The sequence below is a fragment of the Meles meles genome, chromosome Y, assembly GCF_922984935.1.
Source record: "Meles meles chromosome Y, mMelMel3.1 paternal haplotype, whole genome shotgun sequence".
Lineage (NCBI taxonomy): Eukaryota > Metazoa > Chordata > Mammalia > Carnivora > Mustelidae > Meles > Meles meles.
The window spans coordinates 11,503,922-11,525,481 of record NC_060088.1 but is presented as its reverse complement, the minus strand read 5'-3'; the positions used below and the strand labels follow the sequence as shown (position 1 = coordinate 11,525,481).

Below are 21,560 nucleotides of genomic sequence, written 5' to 3'. Positions count from 1 at the left end.
TCTTTGAGGATTTTGGCATCTGTGTTTATTAGATGTATTGACCTGAATAGTTGTTTGTTTTGTAGTAAGTTTGTCTGATTGTAGTATCAAGGAAATGCAGGCTTTGGAGAATGATTTGGAAGTCATCCTTCCTCCTCCAACTTTTGGGAGGAGTTTGAGAAGTATAAATTAATTATCTCTTCATGTTTGTTAGAACTCACCTGTCACAGCACCTGCTCTTGGACTCTTGTTGGTTGGGAGGTTTTTTTGATTACCAGTTGAATTTCCTTACTAGTAATTTGAACTACTGTTCAAATTTTTTATATATTTCTAATTCAATATTGGAAGATTGTATGTTTCTAGGAATTTACCCATTTTTTTCAAGTTGTCCAACTCACTGCCTACAAATATTCATGGTTATCTGATAATCCTTTGTATGTCTGTGGTGTCTATTTCTTCTCTTTGATTTCTGATTTTATTTGAGTCCTCTCTGTTTTCTTTGTAGTAATTTTGGCTAAAAGTATATCAGTTTTATTTACTTTTTCAGGAAACCAGCCCTTGCTTTTCCTGGTCTTTTTTTTTTTTTTTTCTTTTAAAATTCTGTTTCTTTTATTTCTGTTCTGATCTTTATTATTTCCTTCCTTCTACTAATTTCAGCCTTTCTTTTCTTCTCTTTTTAGCTCCTCTATGTCTAAGTTTATATTTGCGATTTTTCTTGATTTCTGAGGTAGGCTTGTACTGAGGGTACCCAGGTGCCCTGGATCTTAGAACTACTTTAAATGTATCCCAAGGATTTTTTTTTTTTTTAAAGATTTTATTTATTTGTTTGACAGACAGAGATCACAAGTAGGCAGAGAGGTAGGCAGAGAGAGAGAGAGAGGAGGAAGCAGACTCTCTACAGACCAGAGAGCCTGATAATGGGCTTGATAACAGAACTCCAGGATCCTGACCTGAGCCGAAGGAAGAGGCTTTGCATCCCAAGGATTTTGGACCATTGGATCTCATTTTTATTTGTCTCCATGTATTTCGTGTATTTTTTTTTTATTAACTCTTTGATTTTTGGTTGACCGTTTTATTGTTTGATAGGATATTTTTAGCCTGCATGTGTTCCTGTACTTTACAGACTTTTTTTTGTAATTGATTTCTAGTTTCGTAGCATTTTGGTCAGGAGAGATTCTTGATATGAATTCAATCTTAAACATATTGAGACTTGTTTTGTGTCCCTACAACTGATCTGTCCACTTGGAAAGAACATGTGTTCTACTCTTTGAGGGTGGAATGGTTCACATGTAGCTTTTAGGTGCATCTGGTCAAAAGTGTCATTCAAAGTCATTGTTCCTGTGTAGATTTTCTGTCTGGATGATCTGTCCATTAATGTAAGTGAGGTGCTTAAGTTCTGTATTCTTATTATATTCCTGTCAATTTATCCCTTTGTGTCTGCTAAAATTTGCTCTGTATATTTAGGTGATCCTTTATTGGTGGATAGATAGTTACAATTGTTATATACTCTTGTTGAACTGATCTTCTCGTCATTATATTGTGTGATAAAAGCAATGCCGCCCTAGTTTTTTTTTTGTTTTTTTTTTTTTTTGTTCTCTTCCATTTGCATGGTATATGTTTTTCCATCCTTTCACTGTCAGGCTGTATGTGTATGTTCAGGTCTGAAGTGAGCCTCTTATAGATAGCATACATATGCGTCTTGTTTTTTTATCTCCTCAGTCACTCTGAGTAGAAACAGCATATGTTTTGATTGCAACATTTGGTCAATTTATAGCTTAAGTAGTTTTTGGTTGGTATCTACTTATTGCCATTTTGCTAATTGTTTTCTAGTTATTTTTGTAGTTCTTTCTTTCTTTATTCTTCTCTTGTTCTTCCACCTTGTGATTGATGGCTTTATGTAATGTTATTCTTGGCTTCTGTTCTTTTTATTTTTTTCCTGTGTCAATTACATGTTTTGGGTTTGTGGTTATCATTAGGCTCAAAAATAATATCCCAATTATGTAAGAGTTTAAATTAAGATGATGGTTACATTCTAAAAGAACTTCATTTTTCGGGTGCCTGGGTGGCTCAGTTTGTAGAGCATGAAACTCGATCTCAGAGTATTGAGTTTGAGCCCCATGTTGGGGTTAGAGTTTACTTAAAAAAAAAAAAAGAAAAATAAAAGAAGTTCATTTTTATCTCCCTCCATGTTTTAGGTTAATGTCATTTTTATATATTATCATTTGTAATGTGTTTTTATTTAAAATTCCTCTTATTTCTTAGATATAATTGACTTTACTTTTCATCTTTTAACTGTACAAGCTTTACCAGTGATCACTCTACTATCTTTACTGGAAGTTTGATTTTATTCTTAAAGTTTTTTTCCTTTCAAACAGTATGGAGTTTCTCAAAAATTTGCAGTAAAATACCCTGTGATCCATCAATTATGGATATATATCCAGCAGATACAAAAATAGTGATTCTAAGGGGCACATGCACCCCAGTATTTACAGTAGCACCTCCACAACGTGCCAAACTATGGAAAGTACCCAAATCTCCATTGAATGGATAAAGATGTGGTATATATACATATAATGGAATACTACTCAGCCATCAAAAGAGTGAAATCTTGTCATTTGCAATAGTATGGTTGAAACTAAGAGTATTATACTAAGTGAAATAAACCAATCAGAGAAAAAGATGCATACCATATGATTTCACTCCTACAGGGAATTTCAGAACCAAAGAAAATGATCATGGGAAAAAAAGGAGAAGCAAACCAAGAAATAGGCTCTTAACTATAGAGAAACACTGATGGTTACCAGAGGGGAAGTGGGTAGTTGAGTGGGTTAAAGAGTCATGGGGATGAGGAGGGCGCTTGTGAGGAGCACATGGTGTTGTAGGGAAGTGCCGAGTTTCTCTTTGTACATCTGTAACAATACAGCACTTTATATTAACAACATTTGAATTAAACTTAAAAACTTATTTAGAAAGGTTTTCCCTTCATAATTTTCTATTTTAATTATGGCCTTTTCTTTTCTATGTAAGAGGTTCTTATGGGGCATCCTGCTCGGCAGGGAATCTGCTGCTCCCTCTTCCTCTGCCCCTCCCCCAGCTTGTAATCTCTTTCTTTCTCTTTCTCTCTCAAATAAATAAAATCCTTTTTAAAAAAAACACTTTAATGATGATTTAGTTGTGATAAACTGCTTTATCTTTTGTTTGTCTGGGAAATTCTTTATCTTTCCTATTCCAAATAGTTCTTGGCTGAAGATTTTCCCCATTCAGCTCTTTGAATATATCATGCCACTGTCTTCTGGCTTTCAGAGTTTCTGCTGAAAAATCAACTGATAGCCTCATAGGATTTCCCTTGAATGTGTCTTGTTGCTTCTTGCTTCTTTAAACATTCTCACTTATCTTTAATTTTGCCTTTTTAATTATTATGTCTTGGTATGCACCTCCTTTTTGTCACCTTGTTAGAAGCTTTCTGTTCCTCCTGGATCAGAAATTTTTGTTTCCTCCTTCAGATTAGGAAAGTGTTTAGCTTTAGAAAATAAATTTTTTTTTCCTCCTTATTTCCTTTCCTTCTGAGATCTCCTAATGCATATGTTCCATAGATCCTTATTTTATCCTCACTTTCTGAAATTTTTTTTTCTTTTACCCTTCAGCTTGGGTGCTAACTACTGTGTTTTCCACCTCACTGATCTGTTCTGCATCCTCTATTCTGCTGTTGATTTCCTCTAGTGCACATTTGTTTTTGCTTACTGTATTCTTCAACTCTGATTGGTTCTACTTTATATTTTCTATCTCATATTTGAAGTTCTGAGTCCACTTCTATCCAGTCCAGTGAGCATTTTTATGACCATTACTTTGAATTGTTTATCAGATGGATTGCTTGTATCTGTTTCATTTTGTTATTTTTCAGAAATTTTGTCTTTCTTTGCTTGGAGCATATACCTCTGTCTTGGATTTTGATTACATTGCTATTTATGACTATGAATTAGATGTAATGGCTACTTCTTCTGAACTTGATGAATGTCCTTTTATAGTAATATGCCTAGTGTAGACTGTGTGTGCCTGTTGGCTTTAGCTGACTTGCTGGCTAGAGCTCTAGCAGGGCTCTGGGTACCTTGGGATTCTATGTTAAGGCCAACCAGGTAGGATGGCAGAACTGAAATTGGCAGGGGCAGGGTTCCTGTGGCTCTTCACATAAAGGATGCTCGGTAGAAAAGCTACAGTTGACATTGGCACAAGGTGGGGGCTCCCAGTGCTCCCTGCCTAAAGGATGATCTGTTAGGATTCCTAGAAATGAAGAGGGTCAAGTTGGGGCATCCTTGGTGCCACTGAAGTGGATGGTGTCTCAAAGATCTTGGGGTACTCCAAGTAGTGGATGCCCTGGCAAGTCATCTGGAGCTGAAGCGTGGAGTGTTCCCAAAAGCTTTGCACCTGTTTTACCTTGACTGTAATGGGTACTGTCTAGTGATGTGCCAGTGTGCACTAAGATGCATACCACCTTGGTTGGACAGCTAGGGGTGGTGTGGGTTAGAGGCCCTTCACTCTGTGAGGTGGTAGGTTGGCTAGGGTGCCCAGATCCTGCTCCTACATGTGCTATAGAGATGGAGGAAGAGCATTAACAGTTTGGCTCTTTTACCCCTTTGACTTCAAGGAGAATTCTAGCAGCTTTCCAACCTTGGGCAGAGTTCTGGGACTGGATCCTTTATATTCTAGTTACCCTTTTAAGTAATGACTTTTTTCCCCCTGCCCCAGTGGGGATGAACCTTGTCCTATTCTTCAGTCACTATTATCCTTCTGCACTGCCATTTGTGGTATAGGTGTGGGGTTCCTGTAGTTACCCTTTCCTTGCGTCACCTCCTGTTTTTCCTGTGGTGACTCTATCCTTTCTCTATCCCAAGAAGCTGTTCTTCAGCTCTCAGTTTTCTTCAGGGGGAATTACTCTATATGTTGGTATCAATTCAGTGGAGGTGGAGGAGAGTTCAGGGTCTTCCTGTGTTGCCATCTTGGGCCCTCCCCTAATCTTTGTTTTATTATTTCTGCTCAGTCTTTGTTTTCTTCTGCCAATCTTGGGTTTAACTTTTTCTTTTTCTAGTTTGTTGAGGTATTCAATTAAGTTTTTGATTTGAGATCTTTCTTCTTTTTCTAATGTAGGCATTTGCAACTCTTAATTTTCTTTCCTCTTGGGACTCTTCTGCTATGTCCCATGAGTTTTGTTATCTTGTTTATTTTCATTTGTCTTCAAATATTTTCTGTTTCCTTGTGACATTTTCTTTGACACAATGTTGTTGAAGACTGTTAATTTAAAAATATTTCACAGGTTTTTTTTTTTTTTTGTTTTTTTAGCTTTCCTTTTGCTATTGATTTCTATTATTCCACTGTGATCTAAGAAAAGGTAGTTGGTGTGATTTCTGTGTTCTTAAATTTGAATCTTATTTTGTGGCTTAAAATGTAACTGTTATGTTTCTCTAAGTCCTTTGTTTTTTGCCGTGTTTTTCTCACTAAAAAATGGTTACCTCTTTTGGCCTAAAAGGACTGACTTTGTACAGGAGAAAACCTTCACTATTTGACATACAATGTTTATTACTTTCAGGAGTAGAACATAGTGATTCAACAACTCCTACATCACTTCCACCCTACAAAGTTATTATAATTTATTATATTCCCTGTGCTATACTTTTCATTCCTGTGACTTATTTATTTTATATGGATATCAATACTCCTTTTTTTTTTTGAATTTTAAAAATACTTTATTTATAAATCTCCAAATGCAATGTTCCATATAAAAACATATTATGTTTCTATTTACATATTCTTTATTAAGTCTACTGATTTGAATTAGAATTTAAATTCAATTTGGGGAAGCTTTCAGGATTTCTTTTGAAAGTGAGCATTTAAAAATACTATATATTAAAAAAAAATACTATATACATAGGGGCACCTGGATGGCTCAGTCAGTTAAGCATCTAACTCTTGACTTCAGGGTCATGAGATCAAGCCCTACATCAGATTCTGTGCTGGGTGTGGACCCTACTTAAGATTCTCTTGCTCTCCCTCTACCTCTCATCATCCCCTACTCATGCTCTCATGCTCTATTAAAAAAAAATATATATATATATATATATATATGTATATATATATACATAAACACTTACACTATATACATAGACTTCCAAAAACAAGTATCATGCTGAGGTACAGAAAAGAAAAAAAATCTTTTCTAGGTCTTGGAAGTGACTGGAAAGGATCCTAGCCTATCTCACCTACTATCATAGGAAGCAGCGTTCTTACTTAGAGTTTTCACTAACAGCCCACCCAGAAGGAAAATTCCAACTGTGACAATGATTTGTTTTTTTTTTCAAAGCCTCTGCAGTTTTCAGACCAAATATAACAGTGCCAAAGAGGCTCTTGGCACTTTATGTAAACCCAGATACTCTTCTTTGGTTAATATTGACAAAGATACAATTTCTGAAAGGTGATCCTTTCAGGAAATCAAAATGGAAAACCTGTATGGGAAAAGCCAGTCCTTCAAAGTTGGCACATCTTCGTTGATTAGGAAAACTCTTTGGAATCTGCCGTCGGTCTATAACCAATCAAGGACTCCTTGCCACCTTCATCCACAAGCAGATCCACTAACACATGCGGCTTGTCGTAACCAAAGGAGGTGGTAGTGTTTCTCAGCACTACAGACTCCTGTCCTTCAGTCTTTATTTCAGTCTTATTATTTGGAGGAAATTCAGAGTCAGATAAGAAGCTGTCGGATTCCACAACGCCACTATCAGAACCATTTCTGGAGTGATAGGAGTTTAAGGCGACGACACAGGGTTCAGACTGGTTACTATTTGAATGGACAGAACTTTCTCCCATTCCTGGGGTCAGAGGGCTACCAGGAGCCATGTCAGAAGTATTTTTTTCAGCGGTCACCACTTCAATTTCACTGGAAACGTCTTCTCGGTGTTCTGTTTTTCCTAGGCTTTCTTCAGTGGGCATACTTACAATTGTGGCTGGAGACAACTGGTCTTCCCAACCCATCTTCTCATTTTCTGGGACAATTGGCTGGTAGGTGATGGGTGATACACATTTTGGTTCAGACCTTGCCTCTGAAGAGGCACTTTTTACGACAGACACCAAGGACTTGGGTAACATGATGCTTTCCTTCTTACATGGATTCATCTTCTTAGTGTAACAATATACAAATACCAGAATAAGTACTAGAAAAAGTAGGAGAATGGCAACAATTGGAATCCAAAGAGAATCTTCTATGTGGTTATCATCAGAAGTGGTAATACAAAGTTCCTCAGACATCTCAGTTTTAACAAACCAATCTTTTGAGACCCCTTGTGCTGAAATACAGTAGTCCGAACTCAGAGAGGACACTGGGATAACGAGGTGGCACTGAGTCTCATTGCAATCATCTTCATTCTCTACTAACATCGGATACGGACTCTCACTTCCATTTATTCTTAAATACACAGTGTATATAAATATGTGACAATTACTTTGATCATATATGGGTACTGGCTCGCTTTCACTTATATTAGCTAAAGGGTGAAATATGTCAATGATGACTTGGTTTTCCATCTTTTTGATGCCCACTGCAGGTGGTCCAATGTTCCCTTGCTTACACAGAATAAATTCTTTTGACTCTACATAGGCTGATTCTTTTTGTCCAAACCTAGCTTTAATTCTGGCCCAGATAGAAAGTGATGGATCATTAATTACGGACAAGATATTACAAAAGTGCTGAGAGGTATTGCAGGCATCAATCCATATTGCTTCCCCATAGTTCTTTACCTGTACAGTAAAAACAGGGGTCTGTGGCATGGTTGGGTAGTCCCAATACAGGACAGTATTAAAGTTATAGGCCTTAATATTAATATTGGTTGGTACTGGCACTGCTATTCCTCCTGCTTGTGTGCACTCTCTGAAGGCAGTTCCAGATCCGCGGGGCTCACCTCAGCCCAGCTCCCGGCCTGCAAGACGAGGAGGAACAGAAGTCGCAGAGCCATGCTGCTCGGCGGTGACTCGCGGAGCGACCCTGAGAGAATGCGGCGTTCAGCTTACAGCCGGAGCCTCGCGTCCGATATCAATACTCCTTTAATCCACCATTACCTATTTTGCCCATCCCCCATCTACTTCCCTTTTGGCAACCACAGTTTGTTTTTTGTATGTTTGAGTCTGCTTTCTTTATCCAATCTTTTTTTGTGATTCCACAATTAAGTATATTCTTATGTTTGTCTTTCTATATGTGACTTACCTCACTTAGCGTTTTATTCACTAATTCCATCCATGTTGTTGTAAATGGCAAGAAGGTCAAGATCTCATTCCTTCCTATGTCTGAGTAATATTCTATTGTGTGTATATCATGTATACGTGTGTCTATACATGTGTGTACATCACATCTTTATCCATTCCTCAGTTGATGGGCACTTACATTGTTTTCATATCTTGGCTCTTGTAATACTACTGGAATAAACAGGGGTGTGTATGTCTTTTAGAAAAATGTTTTTTCATTTCTTAGAGTGAATACCCAGTTGTGAAGTTGCTAGATCCGGGATGCCTGGGTGGCTCACTCAGGAGTCTGCCTTCAGCTCAAGTTATGATCCCAGCATCCTGGGATCAAGTCCTATATCAGGCTCCTTGCTTAGCAGGGACCCTGCTTCTCCTTTATCTGGGAATGTCTTAATTTTATTTTTAAAAATAGTTTGTTATCTTTTATTTATCTTTTAGTTTTATTTATCTTTTTATTTATCTTTTAGGTCAAATTTTCCATAAATAGTTATTCTTTAGGAATTTTAAATATATTATCCCACTGTATCCTGGCCAGTGATGTCCCTGCTCATAAATTAGCTTATGATATTGACATTTCCTTGGTTATAAATTCCTTTTCTGTTGCTGCTCTGAAGATTCTCTCATTGTGTTTGACTTCATATAATGTATCTTGGTAGGGGTATATTTGGGTTATTTGTGCTTTTGGTTTATTGAGTTTCTCATGTTTATAGCTCCGTGTCTTTCCTCATATTTGTGAAGTTTTTGGCCATTATTTCTTTAAGTTATCTCTTTCCCTTTTGTCTTTCTTCTTGTAGGACTTTCATAAGAACTGCTTATTGGTGCTATATACGCCCTTTATTCTCTGTTTACTTTTTCCCTTGCTTGTCAGATTCAGTATTATCAAATAGCCTGTCTTCATTTCTGATTCTATTTTCTGCGTCTGTATGCACTTTTGAACCTCGTAGTAATTATTAAGTTATTATTATATATTTGAGCTTCAGAATTTTATATTATTTCAGTGATTTTATCTCATATATTTGAGTTATCATTATTATTATTATTGTTATTACTATTATATACTTGAGCTTCATAATTTTTGAGGTACTATTTCTGTGATTTTATCTCTCTCTTTTTATTTTAAGATTTTATTTATTTATTTGACAGAGATAGACACAGCAAGAGAGGGAACACAAGCAGGTGGAGTGGGAGAGGGGGCAGCAGGCTCCCCGCTGAGCAAGGTGCCTGATGCAGGGCTCAATCCTAGGAACCTGGGATCATGACCTGAGCCTAAGGCAGACAGATAATGACTGAACCACCCAGGTGCCCCTCTCTTTGTTGATACTGAGACTTTATTTACATACTTTTTCATTTAGTTTTTGTTCTTGTTAGCTTTTAAGCCAATTTAAGTTTATTGTTTAAAAGACTTTATTCAGTAAGTCTGTCAACTGAATTCCTTTAGTAATGGTTTCTGGAGATTCACTTTTGTATGTTTAATGGTTCTTTTTGTTGTTTCTTTGTATTCTTATTTATCTTTTGTTGGAAATTGGGCATATGATAAGGAGCCACAACTTCTATTCTTTGCAGTTCTTCCCGTAGTATGTTTTCAATATGTTCAAGCTTTATATCAGTCCAGGGCAAAGGCTTAAGGTCTTATGTGTTTTCTAGAAATTGGCTTTTGTGTGCCTTTTTTGGCCTAATCTATCTCATATGTATGTTTGATTTAAATGTCTTAATGTTCATGATTCTGAATGCATTTGCTTCTGAAGCTTCTAGTTGTTCAAATGCTTTCAGTCTTTTGCTTTGGAGTCCACAATTTTGTATTCATCCTACAAGTGTACCGTCTCTGTGTGCCTTTCATTTTCCTTGAGAGTTAGACTATCATTCTTCAGAAGGGCTCCAAGTCTTGTGAGGGTAAAGTGGGTTCCTCATGGAAATCATAGAGGTTAGCACTGTGGATGGGATGAGTAATGGCTTATAAAAAGGGACATAAAATTTCATACTATTTTGAACCCAGTGTTTTCTTTTTTTGGAATTTATTTTTATTTGTTTATTTGTTTATTTTCAGCGTAACAGTGTTCATTGTTTTTGTACCACACCCAGTGTTCCATGCAGTACGTGCCCTCCCTAATACCCACCACCGGGTTCCTCAACCTCCCCCCACCCCACCCCGCCTCTTCAAAACTCTCAGGTTGTTTTTCAGAGTCCATAGTCTCTCAGGGTTCATCGCCCCTTCCATTTTCCCTCAACTCCCTTCTCCTCTCCATCTCCCCATGTCCTCCATGTTCTTTGTTATGCTCCACAAATAAGTGAAACCATATGATAATTGGCTCTCTCTGCTTGACTTATTTCACTCAGCATAATCTCTTCTAGTCTCGTCCATGTTGTTACAAAAGTTGGGTATTCATCCTTTCTGATGGAGGCATAATACTCCATCGTGTTTATGGACCACATCTTCCTTATCCATTCATCCGTTGAACGGGATCTTGGTTCTTTCCACAGTTTGGCGACCGTGGCCATGGCTGCAATAAACATTGGAGTACAGATGGCTCTTCTTTTCACTACATCTGTATCTTTGGGGTAAATACCCAGCAGTGCAATTGCAGGGTCATAGGGAAGCTCTATTCTTAATTTCTCGAGGAATCTCCACACTGTTCTCCAAAGTGGCTGCACTAACTTGCATTCCCACCAACAGTGTAAGAGGGTTCCCCTTTCTCCACATCCTCTCCAACACACGTTGTTTCTTGTCTTGCTAATTTTGGCCATTCTAACTGGTATAAAGGGGTATCTCAATGTAGTTTTAATTTGAATCTCCCTGATGGCTAGTGATGATGAACATTTTTTTCATATGTCTGATAGCCATTTGTATGTCTTCATTGGAGAAGTGTCTGTTCATATCTTCTGCCCATTTTTTGATATGATTATCTGTTTTGTGTGTGTTGAGTTTGAGGAGTTCTTTATAGATCCTGGATATCAACCTTGTTGTACTGTCATTTGCAAATATCTTCTCCCATTCTGTGGGTTGCCTCTTTATTTTGTTGACTGTTTCCTTGCTGTGCAGAAGCTTTTGAACTTGATGAAGTCCCAAAAGTTCATTTTCGCTTCTGTTTCCTTTGCCTTTGGAGACATATCTTGAAAGAAGTTGCTGTGGCTGATATTGAATAGGTTATTGCCTATGTTCTCCTCTAGTATTCTGATGGATTCCTGTCTCACATTGAGGTCTTTTATCCATTTTGAGTTTATCTTTGTGTACGGTGTAAGAGAATGGTCGAGTTTCATTCTTCTACATATCGCTGTCCAGTTTTCCCAGCACCATTTATTGAAGAGACTGTCTTTTTTCCATTATATATTTCTTCCTGTTTTGTCAAAGATTATTTGACCATCGATTTGAGGGTCTGTATCTGGGCTCTCTACTCTGTTCCACTGGTCTATGTGTCTGTTTTTATGCCAGTACCACGCTGTCTTGGTGATCACAGCTTTGTAGTAAAGCTTGAAATCGGGTAACGTGATGCCACCAATTTTGTTTTTGTTTTTCAACATTCCCTTAGCAATTCGGGGTCTCTTCTGATTCCATACAAATTTTAGGATTATTTGCTCCAACTCTTTGAAAAATACTGGTGGAATTTTGATCGGAATGGCATTAAAACTATAGATTTCTCTAGGCAGTATAGACATTTTAACAATGTTTATTCTTCCAATCCAAGAGCATGGAACAGTCTTCCATCTTTTTGTGTCTTCTTCATTTTCTTTCATGAGTGTTCTGTAGTTCCTCGAGTACAGGTCCTTTACCTCTTTTGTTAGGTTTATGCCCAGGTTCTTATGGTTCTTGGTGCTATAGTAAATGGAATCAATTCTCTAATATCCCTCTCTGTATTTTCATTCTTAGTGTATAAGAAAGCCACTGATTTCTGTACACTGACTTTGTATGAGTTCTATTGGTTTGGGGGTGGAGTCTTTGGGGTTTTCCATATAAAGAATCATGTCATCTGCGAAGAGAGAGTTTGACTTCTTCCTTGCCAATTTGGATACCTTTTATTTCTCTTTGTTGTCTGATTGCTGTTGCTAGGACTTCTAATACTATGTTGAATAAGAGTGGTGAGAGTGGGCATCCTTGTCGTGTTCCTGATCTCAACGGGAAGGCTGCAAGCTTTTTCCCATTGAGGATGATATTTGCTGTGGGTCTTTCATAGATAGATTTTATGAAGTTCAGGAATGTTCCCTCTATCCCTATACTTTGAAGCATTTTCATCAGGAACGGATGCTGGATTTTGTCCAATGCTTTTTCTGCATCAATGGAGAGGACCATGTTGTTCTTCTCTCTTCTCTTATTGATTTGTTCTATCACATTGATTGATTTGTGAATGTTGAACCAAACTTGTAGCCCAGGGATGAATCCCACCTGGTCATGGTCGGTAATCTTTTTAATGTGCTGCTGGATCCTGTTTGCTAGGATCTTGTTGAGAATCTTAGCATCCATATTCATCAGTGATATTGGTCTGAAATTCTCCTTTTAAGCTTTGCGCAGTGGCAGTATCGTAGCCAATGAGGTTTATCCGAGGCGCGATTATTGCTAATTGAAATTCTCCTTTTTGGTTGGGTCTTTGCCTGGTTTGGGGATCAGGGTAATGCTGGCTTCATAAAAAGAGTCTGGAAGTTTTCCTTCTGCTTTAATTTTTGGAACAGCTTCAGGAGAATTGGTGTTATTTCTTCTTTGAAAGTTTGGTAGAATTCCCCAGGGAATCCGTCAGGTCTTGGGCTCTTGTTTTTTGGGAGGTTTTTGATCACTGCTTCAATCTCTTTACTAGATATCGGTCTATTCAGGTTGTCTATTTCTTCCTGGTTCAGTTGAACCCAGTGTTTTCTTGACTTGACATTTGTTTGGTTGCTGTAGCTCATTGGCTGGCTTCCAGATCTCCTATAAAGTTAGCTTAGTTATTTTCTAGTTTATTTTCAGTGTTTCTGTGGACAGATGTCTTAAGGCCTTATAACTTAGTGTGCTATGTTTCTGACATCATTCTCTTCATATGATTTCAAAATTTGGCTATACATTTCTTTCTGTGAGAGAGGTTATTTTATATTATATATTTTTTCCTACATGGAGGTCAATTTCAAGAATATTGCTATTTTTACAATGTTAAAATTTTTAAAAAGTATTTTATTTATTTATTTGACAGAGACACAGCGAGAGAGGGAACACACACGGGGGAATGGGAGAGGGAGAAGCAAGCTCCTCAGTGAGCAGGGAGTCCCATGTGTGGCTTGATCACAGGACTCTGGAATCATGACCTGAGCAGAAGGCAGATGCTTAATGACTGAGCCACCCTGGTGTCCCACAATGTTAAAATTTTTAATCCTTGTAAGCAGTTTATCTTTCCCTTTCTCTACCTTTTTATTTTCTTTCACTGTTGTCATATATGTTACAGTATATAAATCTTAAACTTCCTTCACCAAATGTATTCTTAATCATTTAACTCTTTGGTGTTATGCTTATAAATGGGATTTTCTATTATTTATTCTGGTGTAAAAAACCCACTAATTTTTGCATGTTAATTCTACAGACTTCAGCTTTGAAGAATTTACTAGCTTTGATTTTCTATTTCTGGGTTTTTAATATGCTGCTGAATAGTGTCCTAATATATTGTCCTTTGCTTTTTGTAATTGGCTAATGATTAACATTGAATTCATTGAATAATTGATTCTAACCAAGATCACATTTTGGGGTGTCTGAGTGGCTCATCTGGTTAAGCAGCCAACTGTTGACTTCAACTCAGGCAATGATCTTTGGGTCTAAGATTGAGCCCCACATTAGCCTCTGTGCTCAATGGAGAGTCTGCTTCTCTCCCCCTATCTTTGCTTCTCCCCTGCACTCATGTGCACATGCTCTTATATTCTCTAAAATAAATAAATACATCTCTAAAAAAATAGCATCATGTTTGATATAGATTTATGCCATTGTTGATGTTTAAAGTATGGAAACTAAAAGTTTCTTGGTGGAAAGTTTCCTGAGGAAATCAAGGAAGAAGATAGGTATTCTGTTGTTTTATGTGAACTACATCCCTTTCATCCCAACATTATTAGATATGATTCTTTGAAAAAATGCCTGTTTTATTAGTTTTTTTTCTTTTTTAGTAACCGAGTATATATTTTCTTTTTTTTAAAAAAAGATTTTATTTATTTATTTGACAGAGATCACAAGTAGGCAGAGAGACAGGCAGAGAGAGAGGAGGAAGCAGGCTCCCTGCTGAGCAGAGAGCCTAATGTGGGGCTCAATCCCAGGACTGTGGGATCATGGTCTGAGCCGAAAGCAGAGGCTTAACCCACTGAGCCACCTAGGCGCCCCTGAGTATATATTTTCACTGCTCTTTAAAGTTAGGTTTTGATATTTTAATCTTTTTATTTTGACTACTCATATAGTTATTATTAATGGGAAAGATTTTGAATTAGTTTCCAACCAAATAATTGGATTAGAGCAATCAACTGTATTAGATAAAATAATTCTATATTAAGATTCAGTTTTAGAATTGATTCAGCAAACGTATCTACAACTGTCTCTAATCTCCATTCCTTTTTTTTTTTCATTGCTTTATTTTTCAGGATAACAAAGCCACTGACCTTTGCTGATTGTGTTGGGGATGAACTTCCTTTAGGATGGGAAACTGTATATGATAAACAAATTGGAATTTATTACACGGACCACATAAAAAGTAAGGAAAGTGTCTCATTCAATAATTTTATGTCAGTGAGTGTTCATACTGAATTTCAAAGACGACAGAAAGTTTTTTATAAAGTTTTTATGTAAGATATTATTAAACTAGTTCTATTAATGTAAAGTTTTCATTAGCTGAATTCTTCCAAAAGTTAACCAGTTGTTTAGATATACCTTGCTTTTTGTTTTGCTGAAGAGCAAATGTATTATGTTTTAGCATTAGGGCTTTAATGTCTAATATAAGGAATATATTTCCCAGGCAATTTGTAGACAAGAAGTGAGACTTTTTTACAGTGAGAAGACTATTTATGCAATAATGGACTTTTTAAAATAAATTTCTTTTCAGTGTTCCAGGATTCATTGTTCATGCTCCACATCCAGTGCTCCATGCAATACATGCCCTCCATAATACCCACCACCTGGCTCCCCAACCTCCACACTCCTCTCCCCTCCAAAACCCTCAGTTTGTTTCTCAGAGTCCACAGTCCCTCATGGTTTGTTTCCCCCTTCCAATTTCCCCGAACTCCCTTCTCCTCTCTGTCTCCCCATGTCCTCCCTTTATTCTTTATGCTCCATAAGTAAGTGAAACCATATGGTAATTTATGCCCTCTGCTTGATTTATTTCACTCAGCATAATCTCTTCCAGTCCCATCCATGCTGACACAAAAGTTGGGCATTCATCCTTTCTGATGGAGGCATAATACTCCATCATGTGTATGGACCACTTCTTCCTTATCCATTCGTCTGTTGAAGGGCATCTTGGTTCTTTCCACAGTTTGACGACTGTGGCCATTGCTGCTATGAACATTGGGGTACAGATGGCCCTTCTTTTCACTGCATCTGTGTCTTTGGGGTAAATACCCAGCAGGGCAATTGCAGGGTCATAGGGAAGCTCTATTTTTAATTTTTGGAGAAATCTCCACACTGTTCTCCAAAGTGGCTGCACTAACTTGCATTCCCACCAACAGTGGAAGAGGGTTCCCCTTTCTCCACATCCTCTCCAACACACGTTGTTTCCTGTCTTGTTAATTTTGGCCATTCTAACTGGTGTCAGGTGGTATCTCAGTGTGGTTTTAATTTGAATCTCCCTGATGGCTAGTGATGATGAACATTTTTTCATGTGTCTGATAGCCATTTGTATGTCTTCATTGGAGAAGTGTCTGTTCATATCTTCTGCCCCCTTTTTGACATCATTATCTGTTTTGTGTGTGTTGAGTTTGAGGAGTTCTTTATAGATCCTGGATATCAACCTTTTGTCTGTACTGTCATTTGCAAATATCTTCTCCCATTCTGTGGGTTGCCTCTTTGTTTTGTTGACTGTTTCCTTTGCTGTGCAGAAGCTTTTGATCTTGATGAAGTCCCAAAAGTTCATTTTTGCCTTTGTTTCCTTGGCCTTTGGAGACATATCTTGAAAGAAGTTGCTGTGGGTGATGTTGTAGAGGTTATTGCCTATGTTCTCCTCTAGGATTCTGATGCATTCCTGTCTCACATTGAGGTCTTTCATCCACTAGGAGTTTATCTTTGTGTATGCTGTAAGAGAATGGTTGAGTTTCATTCTTCTACACCTAGCTGTCCAATTTTCCCAGCACCATTTATTGAAGAGACTGTCTCTTTTCCACTAGATATTTTTCCCTGTTTTCTCGAAGATTATTTGACCATAGAGTTGAGGGTCCATATCTGGGCTCTGTACTCTGTTCCACTGGTCTATGTGTCTGTTTTTATGCCAGTACCTTGATATCTTGGAGGTCATAGCTTTGTAGTAAAGCTTGAAATCAGGTAACATGATGCCCCATTTTTTCTTTTTCAACATTTCCTTAGCAATTTGGCATTTTTTATGATTCCATACACATTTTATGTTTGTTTGCTCCAGCTCTTTGAAAAATGCTGGTGGAATTTTGATTAGAATGTCATTGAAAATACAGAGTGCTCTAGGCAGTTTTTTATAATGTTTTTTTCTTCTGATCCATGAGCATGAAATGTTTTTCCATCTTTTTTTTGTCTTCTTCAATTTCTTTCCTTAGTGTTCTGTCGTTCCTCGAGTACAGATCCTTTACCTCTTTGGTTAGATTTAATCCCAGGTATCTTATGTTTTGGTGCTGTTATAAAAGGAATCAATTTCCTAATATCTCTTTCTGCAGTTACATTGTTAGTGTATAAGAAAGCAACTGATTTCTTTGCATTTATTTTGTGTCCTGCCACATTACTAAATTGCTGTATGAGTTTTATTACTTTCAGGCTGGAGTCTTTTGGGTTTTCCCTATAAATTATCATGTCATGTGCGAAGAGAGTTTGACTTTTTCCTTGCCAATTGGAATACCTTTTATTTCTCTTTGTTGTCTGATTGCTGTTTCTAGGAATTCTAATACTATGTTGAACAAGGGTGGTGAGAGTGGGCATCCTTGTCGTGTTCCTGATCTCAACGGGAAGGCTGTGAGCTTTTTCCCATTGAGGATGATATTTGATGTGGGTTTTTCATAGATAGATTTTATGAAGTTCAGGAATGTTCTGTCAATCCCTATACTTTGAAGTGTTTTAATCAACAACAGATTCAGTATTTTGTCAAATGCTTTTTCTGCATCAATGGAGAGGACCATGTGGTTCTTCTCTCTTCTCTTATTGATTTGTTCCATCACATTGATTGATTTGTGAATGTTAAACCATCCCTGCATCCCTTAAAAATGGACTTTTAAAACTTTCTTGAAACAATAAATGTCCAAGTGATTACCTTAACTTCATGTTTTCTTACACATTTAATTTTAACTTTAATACATCAATCTTTTTGATCTTTCCAATTGGAGAGAACTATGTAAAGACAATAGCTGAAATAATACTATGGGTCCTTGACCATGCCGTTTTCTTTGACAAACTCTTTAGAGCACTGGCTCTCAACATAGCTGATTTTGTTTCCCCAGACCACTTGGCAATATCTGCAGGTATCTAGTCACTGGCATCCAGGGAGCAGGGGCCAGGGATGCTACTCGACCTTGTATAGTGTTCAGGACAGCCTGCTACAGAATGAGCTGCCCACAAAATGGCAGTGGTGGCACAGTTTACACACTGTAATTCCTAGGCTCTACTTCATCATAGATCTGTCCTATTCACCTCACTCTTGGTTTGCTCCCCTTTCATCAGCTTTCCTCAATCATATACCAGCTAAGGATCCACTTTTTTCTCAGATTGACACTTTTGCACTCACTCCCATTTTCATTCTAGCTACCCTTAGTGTTTCTGCCTTTTGTCATTTTTCAGTCCTGGTGATATGAAATATAGCTTCCTCTCAGTGTGTTTTCTCTCCTTCAATTTATTTAGTGTTGGGTAGGCTGGAAGGGCCCAAAGACTCATGATATACTTACCACATAAGTGATTTGAAGCTCTTTCTTCACTGCAAAGATTGGGCAGTTGGAGTAAGATCTGCCCTGAGCCAGCTGCTTACCTACCCACTTACCCAAGTGTCAAGAAGAATTTAAGGTGAATCCACCACTCACATGTTGCTTAGTGAGGCTCTGTTGAGGGAGGCCCTCTCTGTGTCCCCAGCTGACCAGGTGCCTCATTATCTATGTGTGTCCTGGGTAATTAGGGTATTTTGTCTTCTGGACCTATCTTTCCAGTTGCTGGTAGGCAGTTTCTACACATAGAGCACTCTGGGCATGGCTATGAATCTTAAATCCTAGTAACCACCAAGGATTTCCTTCTAACTACCTTGAATGTAACTGGAAGGACCCAGAACAGGGATGTGGGAAGTGTTGAAGTCAGCAGTTTCAGGGTCACACCACCTTATCTCTGAGATCTTCAGAGTCCCCAAATTTGTTGAGATAGCTTATGCCTTTTTAAGGCAAAGAATCTGAGACTGCAGGTATTAAAATTGGAACTCTGCGGGAAGATGAAGGGGAGTAGGCAAGACCTACATGTATGCAACCAACTCTGAAAACGACCCAAAGACGGGCAGAATAGGCACTCTACCAGTTCATGGTGCAGAGGAATCCACATCAGAAATAATAGGAGAGTGGAGACCCATTTGTGAACCAAACCCCTGTTGAGAGTAACCATTAATGGGAGGGACACCACAAGCATGGAGAGGGAGAGAAACAGACTATACTTTAGGCAACCTAGGCAACCCAAACCTTTGAAAACCACAGGATTTAACTTTGGGAACTTTGAAAATCAGTGGGGCTTTGCATGGGGAGAGGTGGAGGGTGATAGGAAACTGAATCTAGGGTACCTAGAGATTTATTGGCTAATTTTAAAGCATGTGCTGGGATCTTCAGTAAACATTTTGGGAACAGAGGTGCTGCTGGGTGCCATTTTTCTTCCCCTCCACAATCCTGGTTAGCCAGATGCTTGCAGCAGCAAGTAATAACTTTCTTGCTAGCACTGTGTGCCCTGTCCCAATGTTCTCCTTGGGCATACCGTATTCAACCTGATATTCTCACTAGGTGTCCTTTCCTGCAACACCTGGCATGCGGCCTAACCCTTCAGGGATTAGTACCCCTCCAAAATGATCCCTGACCTGGGGAGGAGGGTAGCTAACCTTACACACCTGCACATCTGTACACACCAGCCCAGCTTCTTCGTTAGATCCACAGGGAGCAAGCCCCACCCTTTGGTATACTTGCAGATGAGGCATGATGGCAAGGCTGAATGCTATGTTCAATGCTGAGCCTATAGTAACTTGAGAGACAGGCCTCTCAATACTGCACTGTGGGACCACAACAGGTAAAGTGGATCATTACAACTAGGTGGGTTCAAGTCAGTCTTGAGTGGGGGACACCACTGAACAGTGGGGGACACCACTGCTGATCAGGTGACATTGTACTATAGGGCACCACAGAAGTTCTTCAACACAACATTACTTTATTGGCAGTTATTTTCAAGACTAGGAGATGTAGCTGACCTTCCTAACACATAGAAACAAACACAGAGCGTCAGACAAAATTGGAAGACAGAGTATGTTCTGGTTGAAAGAACAGAACAAAGTGCAACAGCAATAAGTGATATGCCTGATAAAATATTGAAAGTAATAGTCATAAAGACTCACTGAACTTGAGAAAAGAGTGAGGACATCAGTGAGAATTTGAACTAAGATGAAGAAAATGTAAAAAAGGAATCAGAGATGAACAACTAAATAAGTGAAATTAGAAATACACCAGAGGGAATCAATAGTAGACTAGAGAATGAAGAATGGGTCAGTGAGCTGGAAAACGGGTAGTAGAAAGCAATCAAGCTGAGCAGAGAATAGAAAAAAAAAGTGAGAATATGTTAAAGGAAATCTGTGACGTCATCAATCATTATAAATTCTCATTATAAGGATCCCAGAAGAAGAAGAGAGAGAAGAGGGGGCTTAAAATTAATTTGAAGAAACTTCTCTAATCTGGGATATAAAATAGACATCCAGATCCAAGATGCACAGAGAGCTTTTAACAATAAGCCAGGACACAAGGAACCAGAAAAGACCTCGAATAGCCAAAGGAATATTGAAAAAGAAAGCCAAAGTTGGTGGCATCACAATTCCGGACTTCAAGCTGTATTACAAAGCTGTCATCATCAAGACAGCATGATACTGGCACAAAAACAGACACATAGATCAATGGAACAGAATAGAGGGCCCAGAAATAGACCCTCAACTCTATGGTCAACTAATCTTCAACAAAGCAGGAAAGAATGTCCAATGGAAAAAAGACAGCCTCTTCAATAAATGGTGCTGGGAAAATTGGACAGCCACATGCAGAAAAATTGGACCACTTCCTTACACCACACATGAAAATAGACTCAAAATGGATGAAGGACCTCAATGTGGGAAAGGAATCCATCAAAATCCTTGAGGAGAACACAGGCAGCAACCTCTTCGACCTCAGCCGCAGCAACATCTTCCTAGGAACATCGCCAAAGGCAAGGGAAGCAAGGGCAAAAGTGAACTATTGGGATTTCAAACAAGATCAAAAGCTTTTGCACAGCAAAGGAAACAGTTCACAAAACCAAAAGACAACTGACAGAATGGGAGAAGATATTTACAAATGACATATCAGATCAAGGGCTAGTGTCCAAAATCTATAAGGAACTTAGCAAACTCAACACCCAAAGAACAAACAATCCAATCAAGAAATGGGCAGAAAGACATGAACAGACATTTCTGCAAAGAAGACATCCAGATGGCCAACAGACACATGGAAAAGTGCTCCACATCACTCGGCATCAGGGAAATTCAAATCAAAACCACAATGAGATATCACCTCACACCAGTCAGAAGGGCTAAAATTAACAAGTCAGGAAATGACAGATGCTGGCGAGGATGCGGAGAAAGGGGAACCCTCCTTCACTGTTGTTGGGAATGCAAGCTGGTGCAACCACTCTGGAAAACAGCATGGAGGTTCCTCAAAATGTTGAAAATAGAACTACCCTATGACCCAGCAATTGCACTACTGGGTATTTACCCTAAAGATACAAATGTAGTGATCCGAAGGGGCACGTGTACCCGAATGTTTATAGCAGCAATGTCTACAATAGCCAAACTATGGAAAGAACCTAGATGTCCATCAACAGATGAATGGATAAAGAAGATGTGGTATATATATACAATGGAATAGTATGCAGCCATCAAATGAAATGAAATCTTGCCATTTGC

The 21,560-nt window shown here is 38.3% G+C and overlaps 2 protein-coding genes and 1 pseudogene across 2 annotated transcripts in view; 2 read left to right on the top strand and 1 right to left on the bottom strand.

Moving 5' to 3' along the window:
* Positions 1 to 21,560, top strand: part of LOC123935787 (protein WWC3-like) — a 227,969-nt gene that overhangs the window by 75,778 nt on the left and 130,631 nt on the right. The window contains exon 2 of the mRNA XM_045996595.1: positions 14,830 to 14,939. Coding sequence (XP_045852551.1) covers positions 14,830 to 14,939 — 110 coding nt within the window. The remainder of the gene's footprint in view (positions 1 to 14,829; positions 14,940 to 21,560) is intronic.
* On the bottom strand, positions 5,997 to 8,040 carry LOC123935858 (interferon gamma receptor 1-like). Its single transcript, XM_045996698.1, has 2 exons — positions 7,889 to 8,040; positions 5,997 to 7,856 (listed from the first exon to the last, which is right to left on the bottom strand). The coding sequence occupies exons 1-2, from the start codon at positions 7,974 to 7,976 to the stop codon at positions 6,520 to 6,522; spliced, it is 1,425 nt and encodes a 474-aa protein (XP_045852654.1). The 5' UTR covers positions 7,977 to 8,040; the 3' UTR covers positions 5,997 to 6,519.
* On the top strand, positions 12,749 to 12,931 carry LOC123935955 (annotated as a pseudogene).

Coding starts and splice junctions, on each gene's coding strand:
- LOC123935858 (XM_045996698.1), bottom strand. CDS start 7,976: ATGGCTCTGCGACTTCTGTTCCTCCTCGTCTTGCAGGCCGGGAGCTGG. Junction 7,857..7,888: donor TCTGGAACTGCCTTCAGAGA/GTGCACACAAGC, acceptor TAGCAGTGCCAG/TACCAACCAATATTAATATT.